We start from the raw sequence: 22754 nt of genomic DNA, 5'->3' as shown, positions 1-22754 counted from the left end.
GAGCGGCTGGGCCGGTGAGCCATGGCCGCTGAGCCTGCGCGTCCAGAGCCTGTGCTCCGCAACGGGAGAGGCCACAGTGGTGAGAGGCCTGCGTACCGCAAAAAAAAAAAATAGTGGAACAGAGCGTTAGACTACCTTTCCAAGGGCAAAAAAATCATTATAAATGGGGAGACTGCCCAGAAACTTTCAGTGGCAAACACACTTGTTCAGCACCAGAGAGTACTCACTAGAGGAAGATGTTACACGTACAGCGAATGTGGGAAATCATTTAGCAAAAGCTCCCATCTCATCAGACATGAGAGAGTTCACACTGGAGAAAGGCCTTATGAGTGTAGTGAATGTGGGAAATCCTTTAGCCAAAGCTCTAACCTCATCACACATCGGAGAGTTCACACTGAGAAAAGGCCCTTACAATTTGGGGAATATACTGAATTCTTTACCTACAGTTCCAGTCTCTTCAAACACTAGACTGTTTACACTGGATCAAGGCCTTGTTAATGCAATGAATATGATAAGGCCATTAGCCCAAGGTTTTGACTCTGGAACCACAGATTTCAGAGGGAAAAAAACATCTTACATGTGCAGGGATGTACAGTTTCCTTTTTCAGTATGTCGACACTTGAGATCCCTCCATGTGGTACCATCTGAATGGAACCTCATACATCCAAACATCTGCAAACATCCCAGGCATGTGGGAGCTGCATTGTACTTTTCTTTTTTTTTTTTTCGGTGTGCGGGCCTCTCACTGTTGTGACCTCTCCCGTTGCGGAGCACAGGCTCCGGACGCGCAGGCTCAGCGGCCATGGTTCACGGGCCCAAGCTGCTCCGCAGCAGGAGGGATCCTCCTGGACTGGGGCACGAACTTGCGTCCCCTGCATCAGCAGGCGGACTCTCAACCACTGCGCCACCAGAGAAGCCCCATGCATTATACTTTTTAACCTGCCCAGGTCCCTTGCCAATTTCTGTCACTGACAGTTTCTGTGGCCAAAGCCATTTCACCTCTCCCACCTGACAGGTACTCACAGTGTACAGCATTCACCCACCACAGTGTGTTCAGGGAAAGAAACCTTGGTTTTTCCCATTCACAGGAGGGACTGTGAGAATCCTGAGCACTCACTCCTTTCTCATTTCTTTGATGAGTTAAGTCACTGACCTGACCCATTTTTGGCCCAAAGGACTCTGCTGGTGACTTGCAAAAATGGACGACCTTATTCAGGGATTTTGTTGGCCTCACATAACTCCTATGATAGGATTTTCTAGCCATCAAGTCACCAATCCAGGAGTAGCTTCCCTCCCATTGCTCTGGTTTGTGCAATTATAAAGGTCTCACTGTTTAAGCCACATTAAATCCTGAGGTTCCATTCACTGTATGAGATGATTTGAAAACAGTTGGGTTCTGCTAACATAAAGGAGTGATCAGCTTTTGTTGGGAATCCCATACTTTGTGTGTCTTAAGGGCACAGTATGATAGCAGATGTACCTCTCTCCATTTTGGCCTTGTTTGCATTATTGCCCAAGGCTTGCAAAGAAAGACTACAGAGCTTTCTGGTCCTAATTTGTGGCCTGAGTGCCATATTTTCTTGGTTCAGAGGTCAGCCTGGGGAAGGAGCAATTGTTGTGACAACCTTCCTTGCTTATGAGAGTAACATGAAATTGTTGTCTTGTTCACAGGGGATATTGCCTTGAGCTCAGCATTAGTGAGGAAAATATTCTCCCAGGTCCTGCAATAGAGCCATGTGCCCTTATGTGCAGAATTCTGTACCATAGCATCACTGGTTGTAAGATTATAGGGGGAATGATAATTGTTACAGAAAACATTGGATTAATAGTGGGAGGAGGACACTATTACAAGCTGGCTGGAATGTGCCTCATTTAAAGGGGCATCCACAATGACCATGTTCCAGTCATGGTGGCTGTGAAGGACGAGCATGTACAGAAATTCTCAGATCGCCTGAATTGTGAAGCTTGTATAGCAGAGGGCATTACAAGAGAAAATAATCTGAAGGTTTTGTGGATTTCTGTAGCCTCTGTGGGCTACCCTCCTCAAGGCCATTTCTGTGCAGACAGAAAAATGAGAATAGAGAGAAGGGATATCTTTTCATCGAGTAATGGACTTTGGGACCCAGGCAATATTCCTGTTGAATCAGGTGGGAACAGTCTTCATTGCTTATATATATATATATATATATATATATATATATATATATATATATATATATTTTTTTTTTTTTTTTTTTTTTTTTTCCGGTACGCGGGCCTCTCACTGTTGTGGCCTCTCCCGTTGCAGAGCACAGGATCCGGATGTGCAGGCTCAGCGGCCATGGCTCACGGGCCCAGCCGCTCCGTGGCATGTAGGATCTTCCCGGACCAGGGCACAAACCCGTGTCCCCTGCATCGGCAGGTGGACTCTCAACCACTGCACCTCCAGGGAAGCCCTGCTTATTTATATTTTTGACCACTGAGGCAAGGTGACCCTCCCAGGGGGTGTGGCAGAAAGTGGTGAAGTCAATATAGGGGATTTTACAAAAACAGTAAGAAATCCCAGATTTTTATTTTGGATAATATTTTTAAGCTTTAATAAGGTATAAATACATGCAATAAAATGCACATGGTTAAAATTAAAAAATATATTAAAAAAGAAAAAAAAAGAGAAAAAAAAGAAATGTGCTACTTACCTATATATCTTTGCCTGCTGTGGAAAATGAGAATGGTACTTTTTTCTGAAAGGAAGTTTTTTTTTCCCGCTGAAAATCTAAATGTAATTTTAGCGCTTTTCAATAGGATCTAAGAAAGGGCTTAGATTTTGAAGTCCCTGCTTATTATAGGGTAACTAATAAAACTACCCAGTTCTGCCTTTCTTTCTCACAGACTCTTCTGTCTCCAATGATTCTCCTTTCATCTGCCTCCTTATTAGACACCTTTGATCCTTGACCCCCTCTTACTCTCCATTCTTCCTTTTTTCTCACACTGTCAATCGTTGATTGAAAGCCAATCTCTTTTCTAGAACAGTGGTTCTCAAAGTGCGGTTGGCAGAACCTTGGGAGTCCCCAAGACCCTTTACAGGGAATCCATGTCAAAATTCTTGTAATAATAATAATACAAAGAAGTTACTTGCATTTTTTACTGGGTGACATTTGCAAAAAGCGGTGACTGGTAAAACTGCTGGCATCTTAGCCCGAATAGGCCTGTGGCACCAAACTATATTATTGGTGGTCATTGGATCCTTCACCACCACGCATTTGCAGTTTAAAAAAAGTCAGTTTCGGGCTTCCCTGGTGGCGCAGTGGTTGAGAGTCCGCCTGCCGATGCAGGGGATACGGGTTCGTGCCCCGGTCTGGGAAGATCCCACATGCCGCGGAGAGGCTGGGCCCGTGAGCCATGGCCGCTGGGCCTGTGCGTCCGGAGCCTGTGCTCCGCAACAGGAGAGGCCCCAGCAGTGAGAGGCCCGCGTACAGCAAAAAAAAAAAAAAAAAAAAAAAAAAGTCAGTTTCACCTAAGGATATCCTCAGTGAAGGAGTAAGAGCTATTGAATCCCGACCCTTGGGTATATGACTTTTTAATATTTTGTGATGACATGGAAAGTATGCATAACACACTCTGCCACACACCAAAGTATGAGGGTTGTTTAGAAGAAAAGCACTTGTACAATTATTTGAGTTGCAAGCTGAACTAGAGCCTTATTTCCACAGAAAATCATTTTCACTTGAAAGAACGACTGACATAAATTACGGTTACCTAGACTTGGGCATTTAGTAGGTATTTTCTCAAGAGACAATGAAGTGAGTCACTTCAAGAAACAATGAAGTGCGTCACTTCAAGAAACTGACAGAATTTTTTTGCCAATGATAAGAATCAAGTTTTCAAACTAAAATTAGTGTTTTGGAAATCCTGCATCTGCCAAAACAAGACTCAGAATACTTGTATGAGCTTGACTGCTTCCCAATACTTAAAAGACTTTCTGATGAGATCAGAGGTGATTTGTCTGGCAACATATAATGAAATATATCAATATTTGGAAGAGCTGCATAATTCAGTGAAATCCTATTTTCCAAATGCCAATGCATAATATTACAAAATCATGCATGGTTACAGATCTATTTAAACAAGAAGACAGACCATTAGATTTTAATGTAACAAAGTTTCAGATTCCACATAGCAACTAACTTTTAAGACACTACCAGTTTGAATTTTGGTGTAGTATTAAAGAATATCCACAATTACCTGAAAAGACTAGTACATTTCCCTTTCCAGCTCCATATACCTGCAAAGCTTTCCTTCAAACATGTCAAAATAGTGTATCTTTACAGATTGAACACAGAATCTAAGAATCCAGCTGTCTTCTATAAAGCCAGACATTAAAGAGTTTTGCATTCTTTAAATATTAAAAAGAGTCACTCTTCTCACCATCTTTATTTTGGGAAATAGTTATTTTCATAAAGATGTAATTTATGTTAAGGTATAATGAAGTTTTTTTTTTTTTTCGGTACGCGGGCCTCTCACTGTTGTGGCCTCTCCCGTTGCAGAGCACAGGCTTCAGACGTGCAGGCTCAGCGGCCATGGCTCACGGGCCCAGCCACTCCGCGGCATGTGGGATCTTCCCAGACCAGGGCACGGACCCGTGTCCCCTGCATCGGCAGGCGGACTCTCAACCACTGCGCCACCAGGGAAGCCCTAATGAAGTTATTTTTAAATGAATAAAGTAGTTTTTAGTTTCTAATATGATACATATTGATTTTTTTTTTTTTTTTTTTTTTTTTTTTGCTGTACGCGGGCCTCTCACTGCTGTGGCCTCTCCCGTTGCGGAGCACAGGCTCCGGACACACAGGCTCCGTGGCCATGGCTCGCAGGCCCAGCCGCTCCGCGGCATGTGGGATCTTCCGGGATCGGGGCACGAACCCGTGTCCCCTGCATCGGCAGGCGGACTCTCAACCACTGCGCCACCAGGGAAGCCCCACATATTGATTTTTAAGTGTAAAAGAATTTTGAGATCAAAACCTTTGGGAGTCACTTCCCTAGACCAATCTTTCTTCTGGCCTCCAGTCTCTATTACAGTTTCCTTAATAGACACTAACCCATTTATTAGTACACAAGACTAGCTTCGGGAGGATTTGGAGTGGGCAGTCTCCTGCCTGGTTTGATTTGAATAGTGCAGGCCACCACTTCCCTTCTCCCCAAATATCTTCTCTGTTGACCCTCCACAGGACTTCAGATTTTCCTCATTGGTATTCTTTTGATATGTCACTTGAACGTCTCTCTTCAAATTTAAATACATGTAAGTGGTAGTCATTGCTAGTTACCAGTCATTAATGTATTAAAATAATACCCTTTAAAAAAAAAAAAACTTTTGGCTGCACTGCATGGCATGTGGGATCTTATTCCCCAATCAGGGATCGAAATTGCACCCCCTGCATTGGAAGTGTGGAGTCTTAACCACTGGACTGCCAGGGAGGTCCCAATACCCAACTTTTGAGTGTTGACTATGCCAAGCTTAATTCTAAACACTTTTCATGTATTATCTCACTTAATCTTATGAAGAATGAACATTTATCCTACCCTATTTTCAATGAAGAAACTTGTAGATTGATATTATTACATTAATCAGCAAGGCCTTGAGGAACAGTGACACATACTCTAGGATATAAGGTCCCATACAGGCACATGCTACCAGGAGAAAAAGGCAGAGAACAGTCTGGAGCTTAGATGTAGTGTCCATGATGGCTCATGGCGGGCCACCCATCTGGCCAATGAGAGGCAGGCACCAAAGTAAGGGGAAGAGATTGAGCCCTGGCTACTTTGCTGGCTCAGCCCTGACCCTGATCTGGATCCTGACCCTGGTGGGTTTTGTTACCTTGTACAGTTAAGTCCCCTACATACGAACCTTCAAGTTGTGAACTTTCAAAGATGCGAACGTGCATTTGCATGTCCAATCATGTGCTTTTGTGTACCTTACTGTACAGTACTATATAGAGTACAGTAGTGTAGCATATTTATTTCAAGCCTAGGATGTCTGGAAGCAAGCATGAAAGCAGCAGGGATGTAGCTGGTACTACTGCTAAGAAGCGCCAAGCAATAACAATGGAAACAAAAGTGAAAATAACTTGGTTGGACTTACAAACAAATTGGACTTAGGGATGCATTCTGGGAACAGAACTCGTTCATATGTAGGGGACTTACTGTATTCCACAAACCACCTCTCTCCTTTGGCCCATTCTGAAATGTTATAATCCCTTTCCATTCTCCATGTGTACTAAAACATCAGGACTTAAAAAAAAAAAGCCACACAAAATTAACCTTAAAAAAATAAATTTATCTCAAGTCTGAAATAACTGAAGAACAAGCATAAAGCTAAATAGTACAAAGAGCAAAAATTAGAACATGAAAAATGACTTAGGACAGACAGGCATTCTTCAGGTAATACTCTATGTTTACACATATTTTTAAAACACATTTTTAAAACACATTCACAAAAGGCAAAAGCTATATTTGCAACATTTTATAAATACAAGAGCTTTTGAAAGCATCCAGTTTCTTTCTAAAATCACTTGATTAAAGTTTATACAAGTGATAGTTACCAACTCCATATTCCAAAGATACGACATAGAATTACATGACATTCTTGTTTGATATATTACAGACAAATTTAGTTCAAAATACAGAAAAATTATCAATTCAATTTGTGTTTTGTCACATATGTCATTCTTTTTCTAATCAACAAGGAAAAATACACATGACATATATGTATATATGCTTCTCAGAAATAAAATATTCCAACTTTTATCTGTAATTTGTTCAAACCTCAGGAACTTGACAAGTATATGATTATTTGAAATAACATTGACAGTTTAAAAGTAAAAACAATTATTTAGAGGAGGGGCCTTAAAATATATTTTTGGCCATAAAATCTGTGATGTAAATATCTAAGGAAGTTAATGATTCAGCATATTCTGCCTGAGCTATCACCAACTGAACAAAAAGGCTAAAAACAGATTTGATTTTATTTTTTAAAAATTTTGTCATGCATATTTTTTAAATTAATTTACTTTTGGCTGTGTTAGGTCTTCGTTGCTGCGTGAGAGCTTTCTCTAGTGGTGAGCAGGGGCTACTCTTCGTTGTGGTGCACAGGCTTCTCATTGTGGTGGCTTCTCTTGTTGCAGACACAGGATCTAGGTGCATAGGTTTCAGTAGTTGTGGCCCGCGGGCTCAGTGGTTGCAGCTCGTGGGCTCTAGAGCACAGGCTCAGTAGTTGTGGCGCACGGGCTTAGATGCTCCGCAGGATGTGGGATCTTCCGGGACCAGAGCTTGAACCCGTGTCCCCTGCCTTGGCAGGCAGATTCTTAAACACTGCGCCACCAGGGGAGTTCTAAAAACAGATTTTAAGTTCCCTGTATCTACAAGGTAACAACCACAGTTGTTTATTCAACTGTCCAGGGAATTTTTCTACAGCTAGATTTAAGTTCCTGTGGTACAATGATTTGGTCTATCCCCGATGAGTGCATTTAAAATTCAAAAAAGATCTCTGAGATCAAATTTTACACATTCATTATACGGATGAGAAAAGTCCTGCCTGATTTACAGGAAAACTAGAAACAGATCGAGGACATAGACCTGAAGTTCCTGATTCCCAGCTAAGTTCTTCTGGTTAACACATTCTCCAGGGTAAGATTCCACATAATTTACTGTCATTTGGTTACAGAGAATGTTATAATTTCAGTATAAAGCGATGCATATAGTACACCCAAATCAGAATTGCTAATTCACTTCAAGGATATTCAAGGGAATACCTGATTGGCTTTCTGTGTTTATGTGGACATAATATAAATATTATGGCTGTTTAAATGCCATTACTCTAAAGATATTCCTATCAGCTTAGAGAGCCAGGACATGAACAACATTGAGATTCTCACTGTAAACAAAACGCAGTGGTAGGCACTGTGGAAATGCATTTGGTCCTATTCTCCTTACCCTGAGCATGTAAAAGAGCAAACTGTTCCAACAGTTTGGAGCCTATGCACATTCTGTGGTGAAGAAAAGAATCCACTCCCCCAACACACTGAGGGAGCACAGACCTGGGCAAAGGATTCCTCAAAGAATGATAAAGATTCCATAAAGAATGATTTGCTGAATTAGAACAGACAGCATTTCAAGAGGTCTCCCTCCACTAAATGGGAATACCTAGGCTACCTGAAGTTATTACAGATTTCCTTATCTCAGGAATCTTCAAGGCAAAAGTATAAGGTGTGATACAAAAAATCATGAAAAAGCCAGTAACACATAGGATGAAATTTTCTTACTAGAAAGTTATACATTGAAGAAAAAAAAAGAGTAAAAAAAGGTAGTGGATACAAAACTACTCTATATCAAGTTGGAGTGAAAAAATATAGTGTTAGCATTCTTACAATGAATGGGAAGGCAGCACAAAGAAGAACTCAAGGTAATGAGGCTGTGTCTGGGCTACTTCGCTTAATGAGAACATATGCCTAAGACCAAAGTTATGGGTTCCGTCTGCACACAGAAAAGTTTTTATGGCCACTGACAGTACCTGTTACAAAGTATTTTCTAACAAGAATGTAAGAAATGGGAAAAATCTTAAGAGGTCATCTGGAAGTCTCATCCCAATAGTGTCATTTGGTGGGTTAGAAGTGTCATATTCGTAGACTGTATTCACACTGAGGGGGCTTGGACAGCTGGTCTGAACAATGGAAAGGGAGATAATTAGGAATACATTGTACACTTGGTTCCACTGGATAGTTGTATATAAACAAACTGCATGTACTCCTATGTGACTTGAAGGGATTGGACCTCCATATTATCATTTTAGAAAGCCTTCTAAGCTTCCATTTTCTACAAAAAGAACATTTACTTTTGAAAACCAAATGTCAAGAAGCTTACTTTTAGGTCAATAATATAAGATGGGACACTCATTAGATAAATGGTAGTGTTAAAATGATGTAAACAAAAGTATTTAAAGCAAAATATTGCTTAAATTAACAAGTAAGAACAGTAACTGCATACAGGAGTCATACAATAATTTTCAAGTAAGTGTCCATTCCCCACAACCTATAAACTAAGCTTTATTACTCAATCATCACATGATATTAACTTTTCCTTTCACCTCAAATTGCTGATTCTGATTGCTTGGACATCAGAATAGTTTTTGATTCTTCATCTGTGGGGCTATCAACTGGTACCTGTAGAAAGAATAAGAGGATAAAAAATTTACAGTACGTATCCAGCATATGCCATTATGACAGATCCACAGGAATAAAAAAAAAAAACAGCTGATGGGGTAGATGGGTTTACAGTCACCCTAGCACACATTTCTCAATAGTATAATCATAAAAATATTCACTACTTACAGCTTTAATATCGCCATTTGTAATTCCTTTATTTATATTGTGTCTTTTCAGATCGGACTTGATTAATGCTGCAAAGAGAAAAGCATCAATGGAGTTACCGTAGAGTATGTATAAATATACTTTTTTCTAAGCAATACAATATCTTTTTTGATATTGTCAAATTTAGCACTCTACAGTACCATAATATTCCATAACATTCTTGTAGCCTGAAAAAATAATAGTATCTCTCTAAGCCATTAACTTAATTAGCAAGTCATTCATTAGTGAACAAATACAGAATGCTAAGTACCAAGACACAAAGATGAAAAGCACCATCCTTTCCCTAAAGGACACTCCAGTATAGGGAAACACTGACATGCAAACAATTATAACACTGTATAACAACTCCAATAATGCAGGCATGCACACAGGGTGTAGTGGAAGTGTGGGGAAAAAAATGCCTATGTCAGAAGGAAATCAGGAAAGGCTTACCAGAGGAGATATGTTTGAACTGAAACTTGAAAAATGAGTTGGAACTTGTCAAGCAGATAAGAGGAGAGGGGAAGGCATTCTAGGCAGGAGGAAACCAGTACATGCCAAGAGACCAGGACAGGAAGAGTACAGTCTATTCTTGGCACTAGAGGTAGTTTGGGATCATTGGAACATCAAGTACAAGAGGCAGGTGGCAAGATGGGAGGCTGGGTTGGCAGGATGACATTGCGTCTGAGTAGGGGAGGACATGATCAGGTCTGTCCGTTAGGGAGCTCAGTCTGGCAGCTGTGCGGGGGATGTCATCAGCAACAAGACTAGAGGCAGGAAGGCCAGTCAAGAGGCTTTCATCCTGCTGAGAGGTGGTAAGACCTGCATGTGTGAGAAATGGTGATATAGGGACAGATTTCAGAGATATTTTAGAATCGAACAAATAAGACTCAGTGGTTTGAGGGACTTCCCTGGTGGTCCAGTGGTAAAGAATCCGCCTTCCAATGCAGGGGACGTTGGTTCGATCCCTGGTCGGGGAACTAAGATCCCACATGCTGCGGGGCAACTAAGCCCGCGTGCCAGAACTACTAAGCTCGTGCGCCTCAATGAGAGGGCCCGCATGCCACAAACTACAGAACTCACACACGCCACAACTAGAGAGAAGCCCAGCGCCGCAACGAAGAGCCCGCACGCCTCAGCGAAAGCCCCGTGTGCCTCCAATAAGACCCAACGCAGCCAATAAATAAATAATATTTTAAAAAGAAGACTCAGTGGTTTGATAGGATATGAAAAATGGGGATTAGGGAGGGGGAAGTGGGTGACTTGCTTGGGCAATTGAATGGATGGAGGTCCTAGTTATTGAAACTGAAAATACAAGACAAATTGGTGTGATTGGGAAGGTGGTGAGTTCAGTTCTGGACAGGTTGAATATAAAATCCCATGGGACATCCAGGTCCAGAGATAAATAGATGATTAGACATATTGGTCTGAAATGTGAAAGCGATCAGGGTCTGAAGGTACAGATTAATGTGGTAGTTAAGGCCATAGACTGCACAAAGAGAGTGTAAAACAAGAAAAGATAAAAGTTTGTGAGTAGTTAAGTAATCTAATCAGTCATAAAGCAAAGTCTGAAAGGTGAAAGTAAAATCAGTCTTAAAAATTAGACTAATGCTTCTTTAGAAATCCACACTGCCCCTTATAATTCTGTTCCATTACTGATACCAGTATTTTAGAAATTCAGATATTTATGCTGAACTAATTGGATATATGTAAAATGGCCTTTCTGAATGCATTTAAATGATTTTAAAGGGATGTTGTGTAACAAGCTCATACTTACAAGCAGCTTGATATTAAAACGTCATGCTTTAAATTGCAGCAATGATCGATATCGGCTGATCTGCTCGACACTGTTGTACAATCCACCAAAGCAAAGAGGCTACTCGTTTTTTATAGGGGGAAACTGGATTTCTTTACCATTAATATTAATCATAGAATTTAGAAACACCGTGAAGTACTTAGAAACACTTTTTTCAATGGACATAAATGGTCTAAGGAGCATATATAATAGACTTTACAGAGAGCTGTCAATACTGGAAAAGCAGAATGCACTGCATTTAAATGGTAATTCCCCTGTCAAAACAAGACCTGCCAACAATTCTCAAAAAATGTAAAAAGAAAAGGTACCACCTTTACCACACCTCAGTAATTTCCCAGCCTTCTTTCCTCTGTCTAAACAAATAACTACTGGATATAAATCCATCACCTCTCTCCAGTAAAATATTCAACATATGAGAGACATTAATTAGCATTTTTAGGTGGCAAAAGTATCAATGTAAAACTAATTTTAAAGATTTTTTTTCACTTCTTAATTTTCTGTACTTCACCTGTTTGAATTAACATTTATGAATCTTACTATAAGATAATGTGAAAAGAGAACACAAAACTGTTCCCTTTTTTGTGCAACAGAAACACTCTATTTGATAGCTAGGTGTTACTTCCCTGGAAATTAAGAACAAATATGGAATTATTTATGACAGATCAGTAGTTAAGACAGTTAACGTATTAAATTACATACATTCAGTTACAAAACATTCAGTTTTGTATGCTTTGTTTTACTAACTGAAGAGAGTAAGAGGAAAACACTTCCGTGGTAGGATGTTTTTCTTTGAGGAAATGGTACATTTAGTCCCTTTGAGTGTAATGAATGAATGATAGTGACCTTAGGTGGTTGTGTATTTCCAAAATAAGTGCTAATCACTGGTAAGCACTTATCATATTGGGGGTTTCAAAAAGAATGATCAGGTATTCAATGAATATAAAAAGAAGCCTTGACTCATATCTTTCTGTTAGATTCTATCCTTGAATCAAGTTATAGCAGATCAAAAAAATAATCCCTCTTCAACTCTCCATGGCTTCTGTCTCTCATGTTGACAAGGGGACTCAGAAAGAAATTAATAAAGTGCAATAACAGTTGAGGCCAACATGGGCCTGGAAGCACTACTGGATATAAATCTTGCTTTTTTTTTTTTTTTTGGCCATGCCCCACAGCTTCTGGGATCTGTGTTCCCTAACCAGAGATCGAACCCAGGCCCCGGCAGTGAAAGCTCAGAGTCCTAACCACTGGAATGCTAGGGAATTCCCTATAAATCTTGCTTCGAAATTCATCCTTACACCCATGTGCCTGGACAAACTATGGATAAAAGTTCTTTTACATGCTCTTTTTCTGGAGATTGGGCACTATTCTCTTTCCTGCCCATGTCTATTCTGACTAGACCTAAGAAGAACTGGCAAATAATTCCACACGCTATTTCCACCACCACCATTTGACTTCTTCCCATGGTTACCACATTATAATAACAGCCTGGGACTTCCCTGGCGGTCCAGTGGTTAAGACTTCGCCTTCCAATGCAAGGGGTGCAGGTTCGATCCCTGGTTGGGGAGCTAAGATTCCACATGCCTCACAGCCAAAAAAACAAAACATAAAACAGAAGCAAAAATTCAATAAAGACTTTAAAAATGGTCCACATCAAAAAAATCTTAAGGGGACTTCCCTGGAAGTCCAGTGGTTGAGAATCTGCCTTCCAATGAAGGGGACATGAGTTTGATCCCTGGTCAGGGAACTAAGATCCCACATGCCACAGGGCAACTAAGTCCATGTGCCGCAACTACTGAGCACAAAAGCCATGGGCCACAACTAGAGAGAAGCCCGTGTGCTGCAACAAAGAGCCTGCACACCACAGCGGAGGATCCCACATGCCGCAACTAAGACTCGATGCAGCCAAAAAAAAAAAAAAATCTTAAAAAAAAAAAAAGCAGCCTATGTGATACATGATCAGGCATGTCCTAGGTGCCAGACACTATACTAGGAGCTTTTCATCAACTATCTCAGTTAATCCTCACAGCAACCCTCTAAGGCAGGCTTTTTTTGTTGTTGTTGTTTATTTTTTATTCATTGCTCTAGGGATTACACTGCATCTTTAATTTATCACAATCTTCTTAGACTTTATATAGAATTACTTCAAGAAAGATGTAGAAATCTTGCAATAGTATAGTTGCATTCCCCCTTTCTTTTTGCTATTTTTACCATATTTATATTACATCTATATACATTTTTTGAGATACAATTCACATAACATTTACCCCTTTAATGTATACAATTCAGTGTTTTTAAAATTATATTCAAAAAATTGTATAACCATCATAAAGCAGGCTTTTAATACCCTATTATATAAATGAGAAAGGGAGGATGTGAGAGGTTGAGTAACTTTTCAAAGTCACACAGCTAGTGAGCAGCAGAATCAGAACTTGAGGCCAGGTCTGTCCATTCCAGGCCTTTACTGACACTTGTTACAATGGTTTTGTTTTCTATGCATAGTAATTGCATTGAATTTGAAACCTGAAAAATGAATTCATAGATTCATATCCTTGAAGGGAAACAATAATATCCTGCTTTTTGTCTCATTTTTTTCTTGAGTTCTGTCAAGCCTTGAGAAGCAATATAAATGAAAATTAAATATAAAGACGACAAGACACGAGTACTTTGGCAGGTAAATTCCCTAATTTACCTGTTAAAATGATGCCTACAAACATCCAAACACAGAGGAAAATGTTCCCTGTCCTAGGACCATAGTCTGATGTGAGCTTTCCTTGCGCCAATGTGAATAAAATTCCAAATATCTAAAATAAAGTAAGAGAAATATTTTTATTGTTTGCTTCTTTAAAACAAATATAATGTTTTCCCCAGAACTTTTCTTAACTATTTTATTCATATGATTTGGCTTCTAGAAACATGCATTGAAAGGTAGAATTTTTAAAACAAAAACTATGGTCAAACTCATTATCCACTAGACTATTTGGCAAACTAATGGTCTCAGATTTAAGAGAAATCAGAGGTTTACCTGTGCAGCAGCATTAAGAAGACCAGATGAAGTACCTTCAGACTCAGGGTAAGTGATTTCAACAGCAAATTCAAAACCCAAGGGGAGGTAACCAGTCATGAAGAAACTAAGAAAATAAATCCAAAATCACAGAAAGAATCATTAAAAGGACAAGATCACATATTGATGCAATTGCTTAACTTCTCGTACCTATTCTAATTATCAAGTAAGTGAATGTTTTGAGGTTGGTATGTGAAAGGAAGGCACTATTATGATTCACCAATTAACCCAAGGACATGAGAACTGAGACACAAAACCATGAACTAGGAAGCAAAACAGTTTCTAATTTTTTTTCCTGAGAAAAATTTACCCCTAGTTTTCTAAGTCAGTTGTCTTTCTAGCCAAGTAAAGTTACTTGGATTAAGTAAGGCTTAACCATTTTTCACCTATAGTATAGCAAAAAAATAATTTTAAGCTAATTTTTATAGTTGTAAAGAATTACACATTGACGTGCACAAAACAGATTTTTAAAGCTTAAAATATTAAAGAACTTTTGAGCAATTATACTCCAATAAAGACATTAAACAAATAAAAAAATAAAAAATAAAATATTAAAGAACTTTTGGATGAACTTAAAAAAATTAAGAAACCACAGTAGTAGTACTTCAGAATTATAATAGCATGCTATCATTCCTCCTAAACACAAGTGATGCTTACCCAAGCAACCCTCCAGTGACAAACACGATGACAATGTGTCCAAGGTTTAGTGTGAAAGTAAATATAACCATTCCAACAAAAGACAAAATGTAAACTGTCAAAGTAGTATGTCTAAAACAAAAACAACAAAATTGTTAGTATTTTGTCTGATTTTCTTAGGCACATAAAAATCATGTCTAGCTATGCTCTGTCCATACAGTAAGAAATTCTTCAGATTTCAAGATTAACCCCTCCTTATCTATGGAAAATGTTTCCACCAAGGCATGGACTTGAAAGATTAAATTTAAGTTTCAACAGCAACGGACAACAAAACTCACATCATATCCAATGCTCAGACAAGAAGGAAAACTCATAAGGATAAAATCATTTTTGTGCCACCAAATGGGATAGTCCCCTAGCCGTATTTCAAGATACAGATCAAATTCCGCCTCTTCCAAAATGCTTTTCCTAACCACTGCAGCTTACAAGATTCTCCTTTCTTCCAAACTCCCTAATCATTTTCTATCTATATAATTGGCACTTGACATATATTTTAGTCTGTTATATTATTATTTAACTTTACATATGTGAACACCTTATTTTTCCCAATTAGACTGCAAAGGTCCTAAGGACAGGGATCAAATATTACTTCCCACGATTCCTAGCTAAGAGTGATGCACATAACAGGAACTTGGTGAATGAATGGCAGTTATCCTGAGAAGAAAGCCAGGGCAACAAAGAACATTTCTATGCCAATCCAGTTTCCTAATTATAAAATGGACCAAGGACTATTAATAAATATAAATCCTTTACATATGCTCCCTTCATCTACAAATTTAATGGGTTTTACTCTAAGCTACCATTATGTAATAATGAAGCCACAGTAAGTGCTGTCTTAAATTACACGAGAACTATCTTGGAGAATTTCAAGATCAGCAATACTTTGAAAGGGTTTAGATAATGGTATCAAATATATCTTAGGCCTTGAAAGGCGCAGAGGACATAGTTCCATTACTTCATTCATTCCTAGTTCCATTCATTCATTTCTCCCAAACAGATGGCAAGTTTCTGTCTGTTGAGAAATGTAGCTATTCTTCTTCTTCTTTTTATTTTTTTTGAAATATAGGTATTCTTTTAAGGCCCAGTGCAAAAGATGCTGCCTCTGAAATCCCTTTCTCAGTCTCCTAGTTGGTATTACTCACTTTTTCTTTTGTATTAGCATTTTTCTGGTTCCATATAGATGTACAATATAGCATCTTCATATTATGTATTACAGTATTATAGTTAAGTGGAACTACAGTTTGGGGGCATTTTAGCCAAAAAATTTTTACCAAAAAGCCTTTTGATAGGAAAGAACAACTTTTTATTTGTTTGTTTTTAAGTTCATAACATGAGAAAAGAGCAATATAAAGTCTCTGTCAGAAGTCAAATGTTTCTCAGAAAGGGCCCTTTTCAGAATAGAAATGATCCATTCTGAAGAGGTATATATGAGTATTATTGGAGGGGAGGAGAGTTCATAAGGTATCCAAGTTCTCAAAGTTGAAATAAACATGACCGATAAGATAATACAGAGACTACTGTATTCAGAAGTTAAGGGAACCTAAAAGTGTCTAGAATCCAAGTCTTTTAGTAATAATAACACTTTGTAAATTTCTTAAAATAAAAAGTAAAGGTTCCTTTAAAACCAAAATACCTTAGGTTGTACACCATACATTTGCCTACTTTCACTTACTTGTATGTTTTGGTATAATCCAGCCATAAACCACAAAGAATAGAACCCACCATTCCAGCTAATACTAGCGTTAGCCCAATCCTTCCAGCATTCACTTCTTCTCCCTTAAAATTTTTTTCAAAAGAAGTTGATCAGATACTTCTAATTCAAACAGATCCTTCACATTCCAATACCTTCTCAAAGTCAATGGAAATAGCAGATAAAATTGAGCATACAATATAACATGAAGAATTCAGTACATGTGTTAAGGTGAATGGGGTAGAGGAAGGTAAAGCACATGTTCAAGGACATTCTACATTAAAACGGAAAAAAAAAAAACCCTGATATATGGGAGAAATCAAAAAGGGAATTTTTCTTGATCTTCCATGGTTAGAAGTACAGTAATTTTTGTTAGAATTCTTAAGTAATTCACAGATGTCTGAAAAGGAAGTTAAGCTGATAGCTTTTACATACTACAACTACATTCTCCTTTCAAAAGCAAAGAGAGATCAGAGCTTGATATTTACATCTTTATATTTGTGTTGGTTTCTTTTAAAGTTTGTTCTTTGTCTTTTTTCATATAACCAGTCACACTATCTCTTTAAAAAAATTTTTTTAAAAGACTGAGGTATTGTCAAAGCAATAATGACTTCTGCTTTCCATGTTGTTTTATAAACTGGATTAAATGTATTCTCAGTGAAAACAAATATAAATCTTTTACAGCAACAAGGTCATAAATCTTTAGCCTTATGATCATGCTAACAGGAATTATATTGCTAAAGAAAAATTCTTGGCCAGGCATGCAACACAATATAGGCAGAAGCTTACCTCATAGTATGTCAGTATAATTTGATTTAATAATGTTGAGACTGAATAAAATGCTCCAGTCATGATACCTACAATAAATAAAGAGAAAACTATCAATGTACCATGTACTAGTTCATAAAGTAATATGGAACACTCTGTGACAGTTATGAAAATATAATGTCTTCTTAGACAGTTGACAGAAAAAATTAAGACCTCTTGCTATTCCCTTTCAGGATGTGGACTGATCAACGTAACACCTAAACTTACTAGAGATTGTGATTGTAAAATTCTGTCATTACATCATTTACTATTATTTAGATTCAGACATATGGACCAGAAATCACAGTCCCATGCATAACACTGTATACAGCAATCTAGCAACGGATTGCTTCCTGAGCGCCTACACAAGCTAATGAATGTTAAAGCATTAAGACAGAATCCCTCTTTCAGAGATCTCACCCCTGCATCAAAGACTTATAAGGCAATTAGTAAGAAAATGTTAATTAAAGAATACTTAAAAAGGAAAAATAAAAACAGCTGGTTATCAGGAATCATATGACTAGGTTTGAATCATGGAGTTTCTTCACATATGTTGTGTAACTTTAGGTCTAAGTCTTTTAACCTAGCTGAAATTTAAGTTTATTGTTTCTCTATTATTAAATATTTCAAGCATACAAAATAGTACAGAGACTAATTTAACAAATACCCTTACTCATCACCCTCTTGCTAAACATTAACATTTTGCCATCTTTGCTGTAGATTCATTTTTTTAGACCTTCCTTAATGCTATTCTTCCTCAGAGGTAATCCCCATCCTGATCGTGGTGTTTATTATCGTAGATATTATAACATATATGTATCAATACACAACAGTTAGAATTATTCTGCATGTATTTAAATTTTATATAAATAATATGGTATTAGTATCCATCTGCAATTTGCTCATATCACTCAATATCATGGTTTTGAGATTTAACCATGTTGATACTTTTAGTTCTAGCTCATCAGTTTTCTCTGGTGTATAATAGTACATTGTGTGAATATACTTCCATTTAATTATCTCTTGTCCTAAGTCAACAGACGTGTTAAGGCTTTTTCCAGTTTTTTGCTATTTAAAACAATGTTGCAATAAATACTATGTTTTTGTTCTTATGTATAAGGGTTTCTCTAAGTATGTACCTAGGAGTAAAACTTCTACTTTCTAGATATAGCCAAAATACCCTTCAAAATGGGTGTGCCAGTTTATATAGTAAGTCCCCTACATATGAACGAGTTCTGTTCCGAGAGTGGGTTTGTAAGTCGAATTTGTTCGTGAGTCCAACAAAGTTAGCCTAGGTACCCAAGTAATACGATCAGCTATATAGTACTGTACTGTAATGGGTTTATAATACTTTTCACACAAATAATACATAAAAAACAAACAAAAAATAAAGAAAACATTTTTAATCTTACAGTACAGTACCTTGAAAAGTACAGTAGTACAGTACAACAGCTGACATACAGGGGCTGGCATCAAGTGAACAGGCAAGAAGAGTTAGACTGGAGGAGGGAGAGGAGGCGGGAGATGGTAGAGCTGAAGGATCTTCAGCAATAGGAGACGGGGGACAAGCTGCAACTTCACTCACACCTGACGTGGATGGAATGCACGTTTGCATCTTTGAAAGTTCACAACTTGAAGGTTCATATGTAGGGGACTTGCTGTACTACCAACAGAGTTCCTTTACTCTACATCCTTGCCAAATTTGTTTGCATCAGATTAAAAAATTTTTTTCTTTTTTTTTTTTTGCCAATTTGAATGTGTGGGCTATTGTATCTTACTTTGGTTTTGATTTGAATTTCCTCAATTACTAGTAAGGTTGAGCATCATACATGAGCAATATACACACACACAAACATATAAATGCCTTCTGATTTCCCCAGACTGTTTGCTCTTTCCTTAGTGACTAGTAGGGGTCAATTTTATATTGTGAGTACGAAGCCTTTGTTGGTTATGTGCATTGCAGACATTTTCTCATAGCCTATGTCATGTCATTTTAGAAAATATCATTATTTTGATGTACATATTTATCAATCTTTTTATTTAGGGTTTATGTTTTTTGCATTAGGAAATTCTTTTAAGAATACTAAAGATGGTTCCCTTCCCTTCCCTTTATTGCTTCTAAAACATTAAAGTTCTGGGGACTTCCCTGGAGGTCCAGTGGTTAAGACTCCACACTTCCACTGCAGGAGGCACGGGTTCAATCCCTGCCCTGGTCAGGGAACTAAGATCCCACATGCTGTGCCACGTGGCCAAAAAAAAAAAAAAAAAAAAAAATTAAAGTTCTGATTTTTACCCTTTGATCTTTAATCTACAATTCATTTTCTAATTTCACTTTATTTTTCCTCTATGGCTAATTGATTGTCCCAGGACAATTTACTATGTAGATTCTCTTCTACAAATATCAAGTTTTCATATATGCATAATGTTCTAGTCATCACAGCTGTCTGCAAATATTCTAGTTTTTCTCTATCCAGGCACTTAGTGGCATGGCCATATGACTTTAAAGGTAAGTAAAAGTGAGACTTCTCATTTCCTACCTGAGTAATCATGGAGATATGTGCCTGGATCCCTGAGTAATTTGCTGCCTACTCACAGTGAACAGGTAGCATTGTCAAGAAATAAACTTTTGATGTGTTTGGCCACTAAGATTTTTTTTGGTGGGGTTTCATTGCTATAATACAACCTAGCCTATGCTAACTGATACACAGGGCTAGGTCCCTGGGCTCTCTATTCTGTTCCAGTGATCTAATTGTCTATCCCTTACTAATACATGAGATCTTGATTACCACTGCTCTATAAATCTTGATATCTGAGAATTAGTTCCTTACCTTGTTCTTTAACAAAATTACCATTGTTGTTCTTGGCCCTTACTTATCTCACAGGAATTTCAGAATTAGCTAAGTTTTATTACAAACCCTGTTTAAGGTGGAGATTGCAAGATGAGGCCTAGGTCTAAAGATCTTATCAAAAACCCCTGGGTAACTAGCCTTTGTTACTCACTTCCCACTGAGTTCAGGAATGCATAGGGACCCAGCTAGGTTAGCCTGGGAGGCCAAGGAAAATAAAGGAGGCCTGTGCTGAGGCTTGAGTGTACTCTACTGCACTGTACCCTATGGTGATCTCAAATCTATTCCAGACCTCAGTGAGGACAGCCAGAATCTGGAGAAAAAATTATCACAGCAAAGAATACTGTTAGCTGAATCTAGAGTATGGTATTTGTCTGAGTTTCAGATAGCAAGTAGCTACAGATGGGGACAGTGAGGGATCATGCTTTCTCCAAATAGCCCTAACTCAAAAAAAAAAAAAAAAAAAAAAAAGTTTCTTGGTTTATTTGGTTCCTGAGTTTTGGACACTAAAAAATCCTGAAAACCTGTCCTAGGAGTGTAGTGCCTATCCAGACTATCCCATGTACAAGTCTGCTCCAATCTTTTGTACATAATACTAAGCATGGAGGGGGACAGGTACAATTCCAAAAGGTGTGATATGACTCTCACACATTCAGACATTATGATCCCTAACTATGCACCCCTTCGGTGACGAATATCAAGTCAAGAAACTTCTCCAACTGTCCTGGGGAATATTATTGAATGCTCCACAGGGTATCCCAACTCCCTCTTTCTAATTCCTTCAACAAGTAAACTCTGTTCAGTTTCTGAAGCCTGTGTCTGTGTCTGGCCTTTCTATCAGTCCAAATCCATAATTGGCATTTGTTAATATAGTGGTCCTGTAAGGTTAACTGGCATTATTACAACCTTGAGTCTTCCGAAAACATGGTATATCCCTCCACTTAATTGAGGTCTTCTCTTATGTCTTTCAATGTTTTACAATTTTATAATTTATAAAGTTATTTTTTAACATTTAAGTATAGCTGATTTACATTAAGTTCTTTTTGGTAGATTTATTCCTACACATCTTATACTTTTGGTTGCTATTATAAAAGATATCTTTTTATAAGAATGCAATTGATATTTTCACATTGTTAGGTATCTCATAATCTTTCTGAACCCATACTTATTAGTTCTAATAGAGTCTGTAGGTTCTCTTGAATTATTTTGTAGACCATGGGGTTAGCAAAAACATTTTCTGTAAAAGACCAGACAGTAAATATTTTAGCTTTGCAGGCTATATGGTCTCTAATGTGGCTACTCTGCTGCTCTTGTAGTTCAAAAGCAGCCATAGACAATATGTAAGCGAACAAAACTTTATAAAAACCGGCAACGGCCGGATTTGGCTCCTAAGACAGTTTGCTCACCTCTGGTATACATAATCATATTATCTGCAAATAATAGCATCTTTTTTCTTTCCAATTCATATACTTTTCATTTTTCCTGTATTAGTGGGCCAGCCAGGACTTTCAGTGGGATGTTGAATAGAAGTGGTGACAATAGGCATCCTTGTTTTAAGAGATACTTCTTATTGATTTTTTTTTTTTTTTTTTTTTTTTGCAGTATGCGGGCCTCTCACTGTTGTGGCCTCTCCCGTTGCGGAGCACAGGCTCCGGACGCGCAGGCTCAGTGGCCATGGCTCACTGGCCCAGCCGCTCTGCGGCATGTGGGATCTCCCCGGACCAGGGCACGAACCCGTGTCCCCTGCATCGGCAGGCGGACTCTCAACTACTACGTCACCAGGGAAGCCCCCTTATTGATTTTTAAGGGTAATGTTCCTAAGGTTCTGCTTTTGGAATGATGTTTGCTATAGGGTTTTTGTAGATAAACTTTATCAGGTTCAGAAAGTTCATTTTTCTCACAATTGGCTAGGAGTCTTTAACCAATGGGTATTGTATTCTATCAAATGCTTTTTCCTCAGCCATTGGGTAAATTTTCCTCTTTGATCTCTTACTGTGGTCAATTATATGCATACATTTCTAGTACTAAATCATTTCTCACTCCTGAGATAAACCAAACTTCATCAGGATGTGCTATCATTTTTATAAATAGCTGGATTAGGTTTTCTAATATTTTATTTTGGATTTTTACACCTAGGTTCATAGGTAAAACTGGCCTATAATTTTTCTCTTACACTGTCCCTGTCTGATTTTGATATCAAGGTTATACTAGCCTCACAAATAAATTGCAGATGATAACAACTAAGTTGCAGGTGGTAACAGTGATTCCTTCCAGGGAGTGGATGACCTGGGGATAGAGATGGAAGAAGACTGACTTTTCATTGTATGTCCTTTGTACCTTTTAAATCCTATACAAATAAAATTTAGAATTAAGAAATGAGAACTCAGGGGACTTCCCTGGTGGTCCGGTGGTTAAAACTCCATGCTCCCAATGCAGGGGGCCCTGGTTCGATCCTCGGTCAGGG

The 22754-nt window shown here is 38.2% G+C and overlaps 1 protein-coding gene across 3 annotated transcripts in view; it reads right to left on the bottom strand.

Moving 5' to 3' along the window:
- Window positions 1–6400: 6400 nt before the first annotated feature.
- FLVCR1 (FLVCR choline and heme transporter 1) overlaps window positions 6401–22754 on the bottom strand; it is a 37955-nt gene continuing 21601 nt past the window's right edge. For 2 of the 3 annotated variants that reach the window (XM_060088492.1, XM_060088493.1), the window contains 7 exons: window positions 17427–17494; window positions 16620–16723; window positions 14909–15019; window positions 14213–14318; window positions 13880–13991; window positions 9357–9424; window positions 6401–9188 (listed from right to left, as the gene is read on the bottom strand). In XM_060088492.1, coding sequence (XP_059944475.1) covers window positions 9114–9188; window positions 9357–9424; window positions 13880–13991; window positions 14213–14318; window positions 14909–15019; window positions 16620–16723; window positions 17427–17494 — 644 coding nt within the window. In that variant the 3' untranslated portion in view covers window positions 6401–9113. The remainder of the gene's footprint in view (window positions 9189–9356; window positions 9425–13879; window positions 13992–14212; window positions 14319–14908; window positions 15020–16619; window positions 16724–17426; window positions 17495–22754) is intronic. The other variant, XM_060088491.1, reaches the window with a different exon arrangement.

Source organism: Mesoplodon densirostris, chromosome 2 (genome assembly GCF_025265405.1).
Source record: "Mesoplodon densirostris isolate mMesDen1 chromosome 2, mMesDen1 primary haplotype, whole genome shotgun sequence".
Classification (NCBI taxonomy): domain Eukaryota; kingdom Metazoa; phylum Chordata; class Mammalia; order Artiodactyla; family Ziphiidae; genus Mesoplodon; species Mesoplodon densirostris.
Note: the sequence above shows the minus strand (reverse complement) of the source record. Positions and strands in the feature narration are given on the sequence as shown.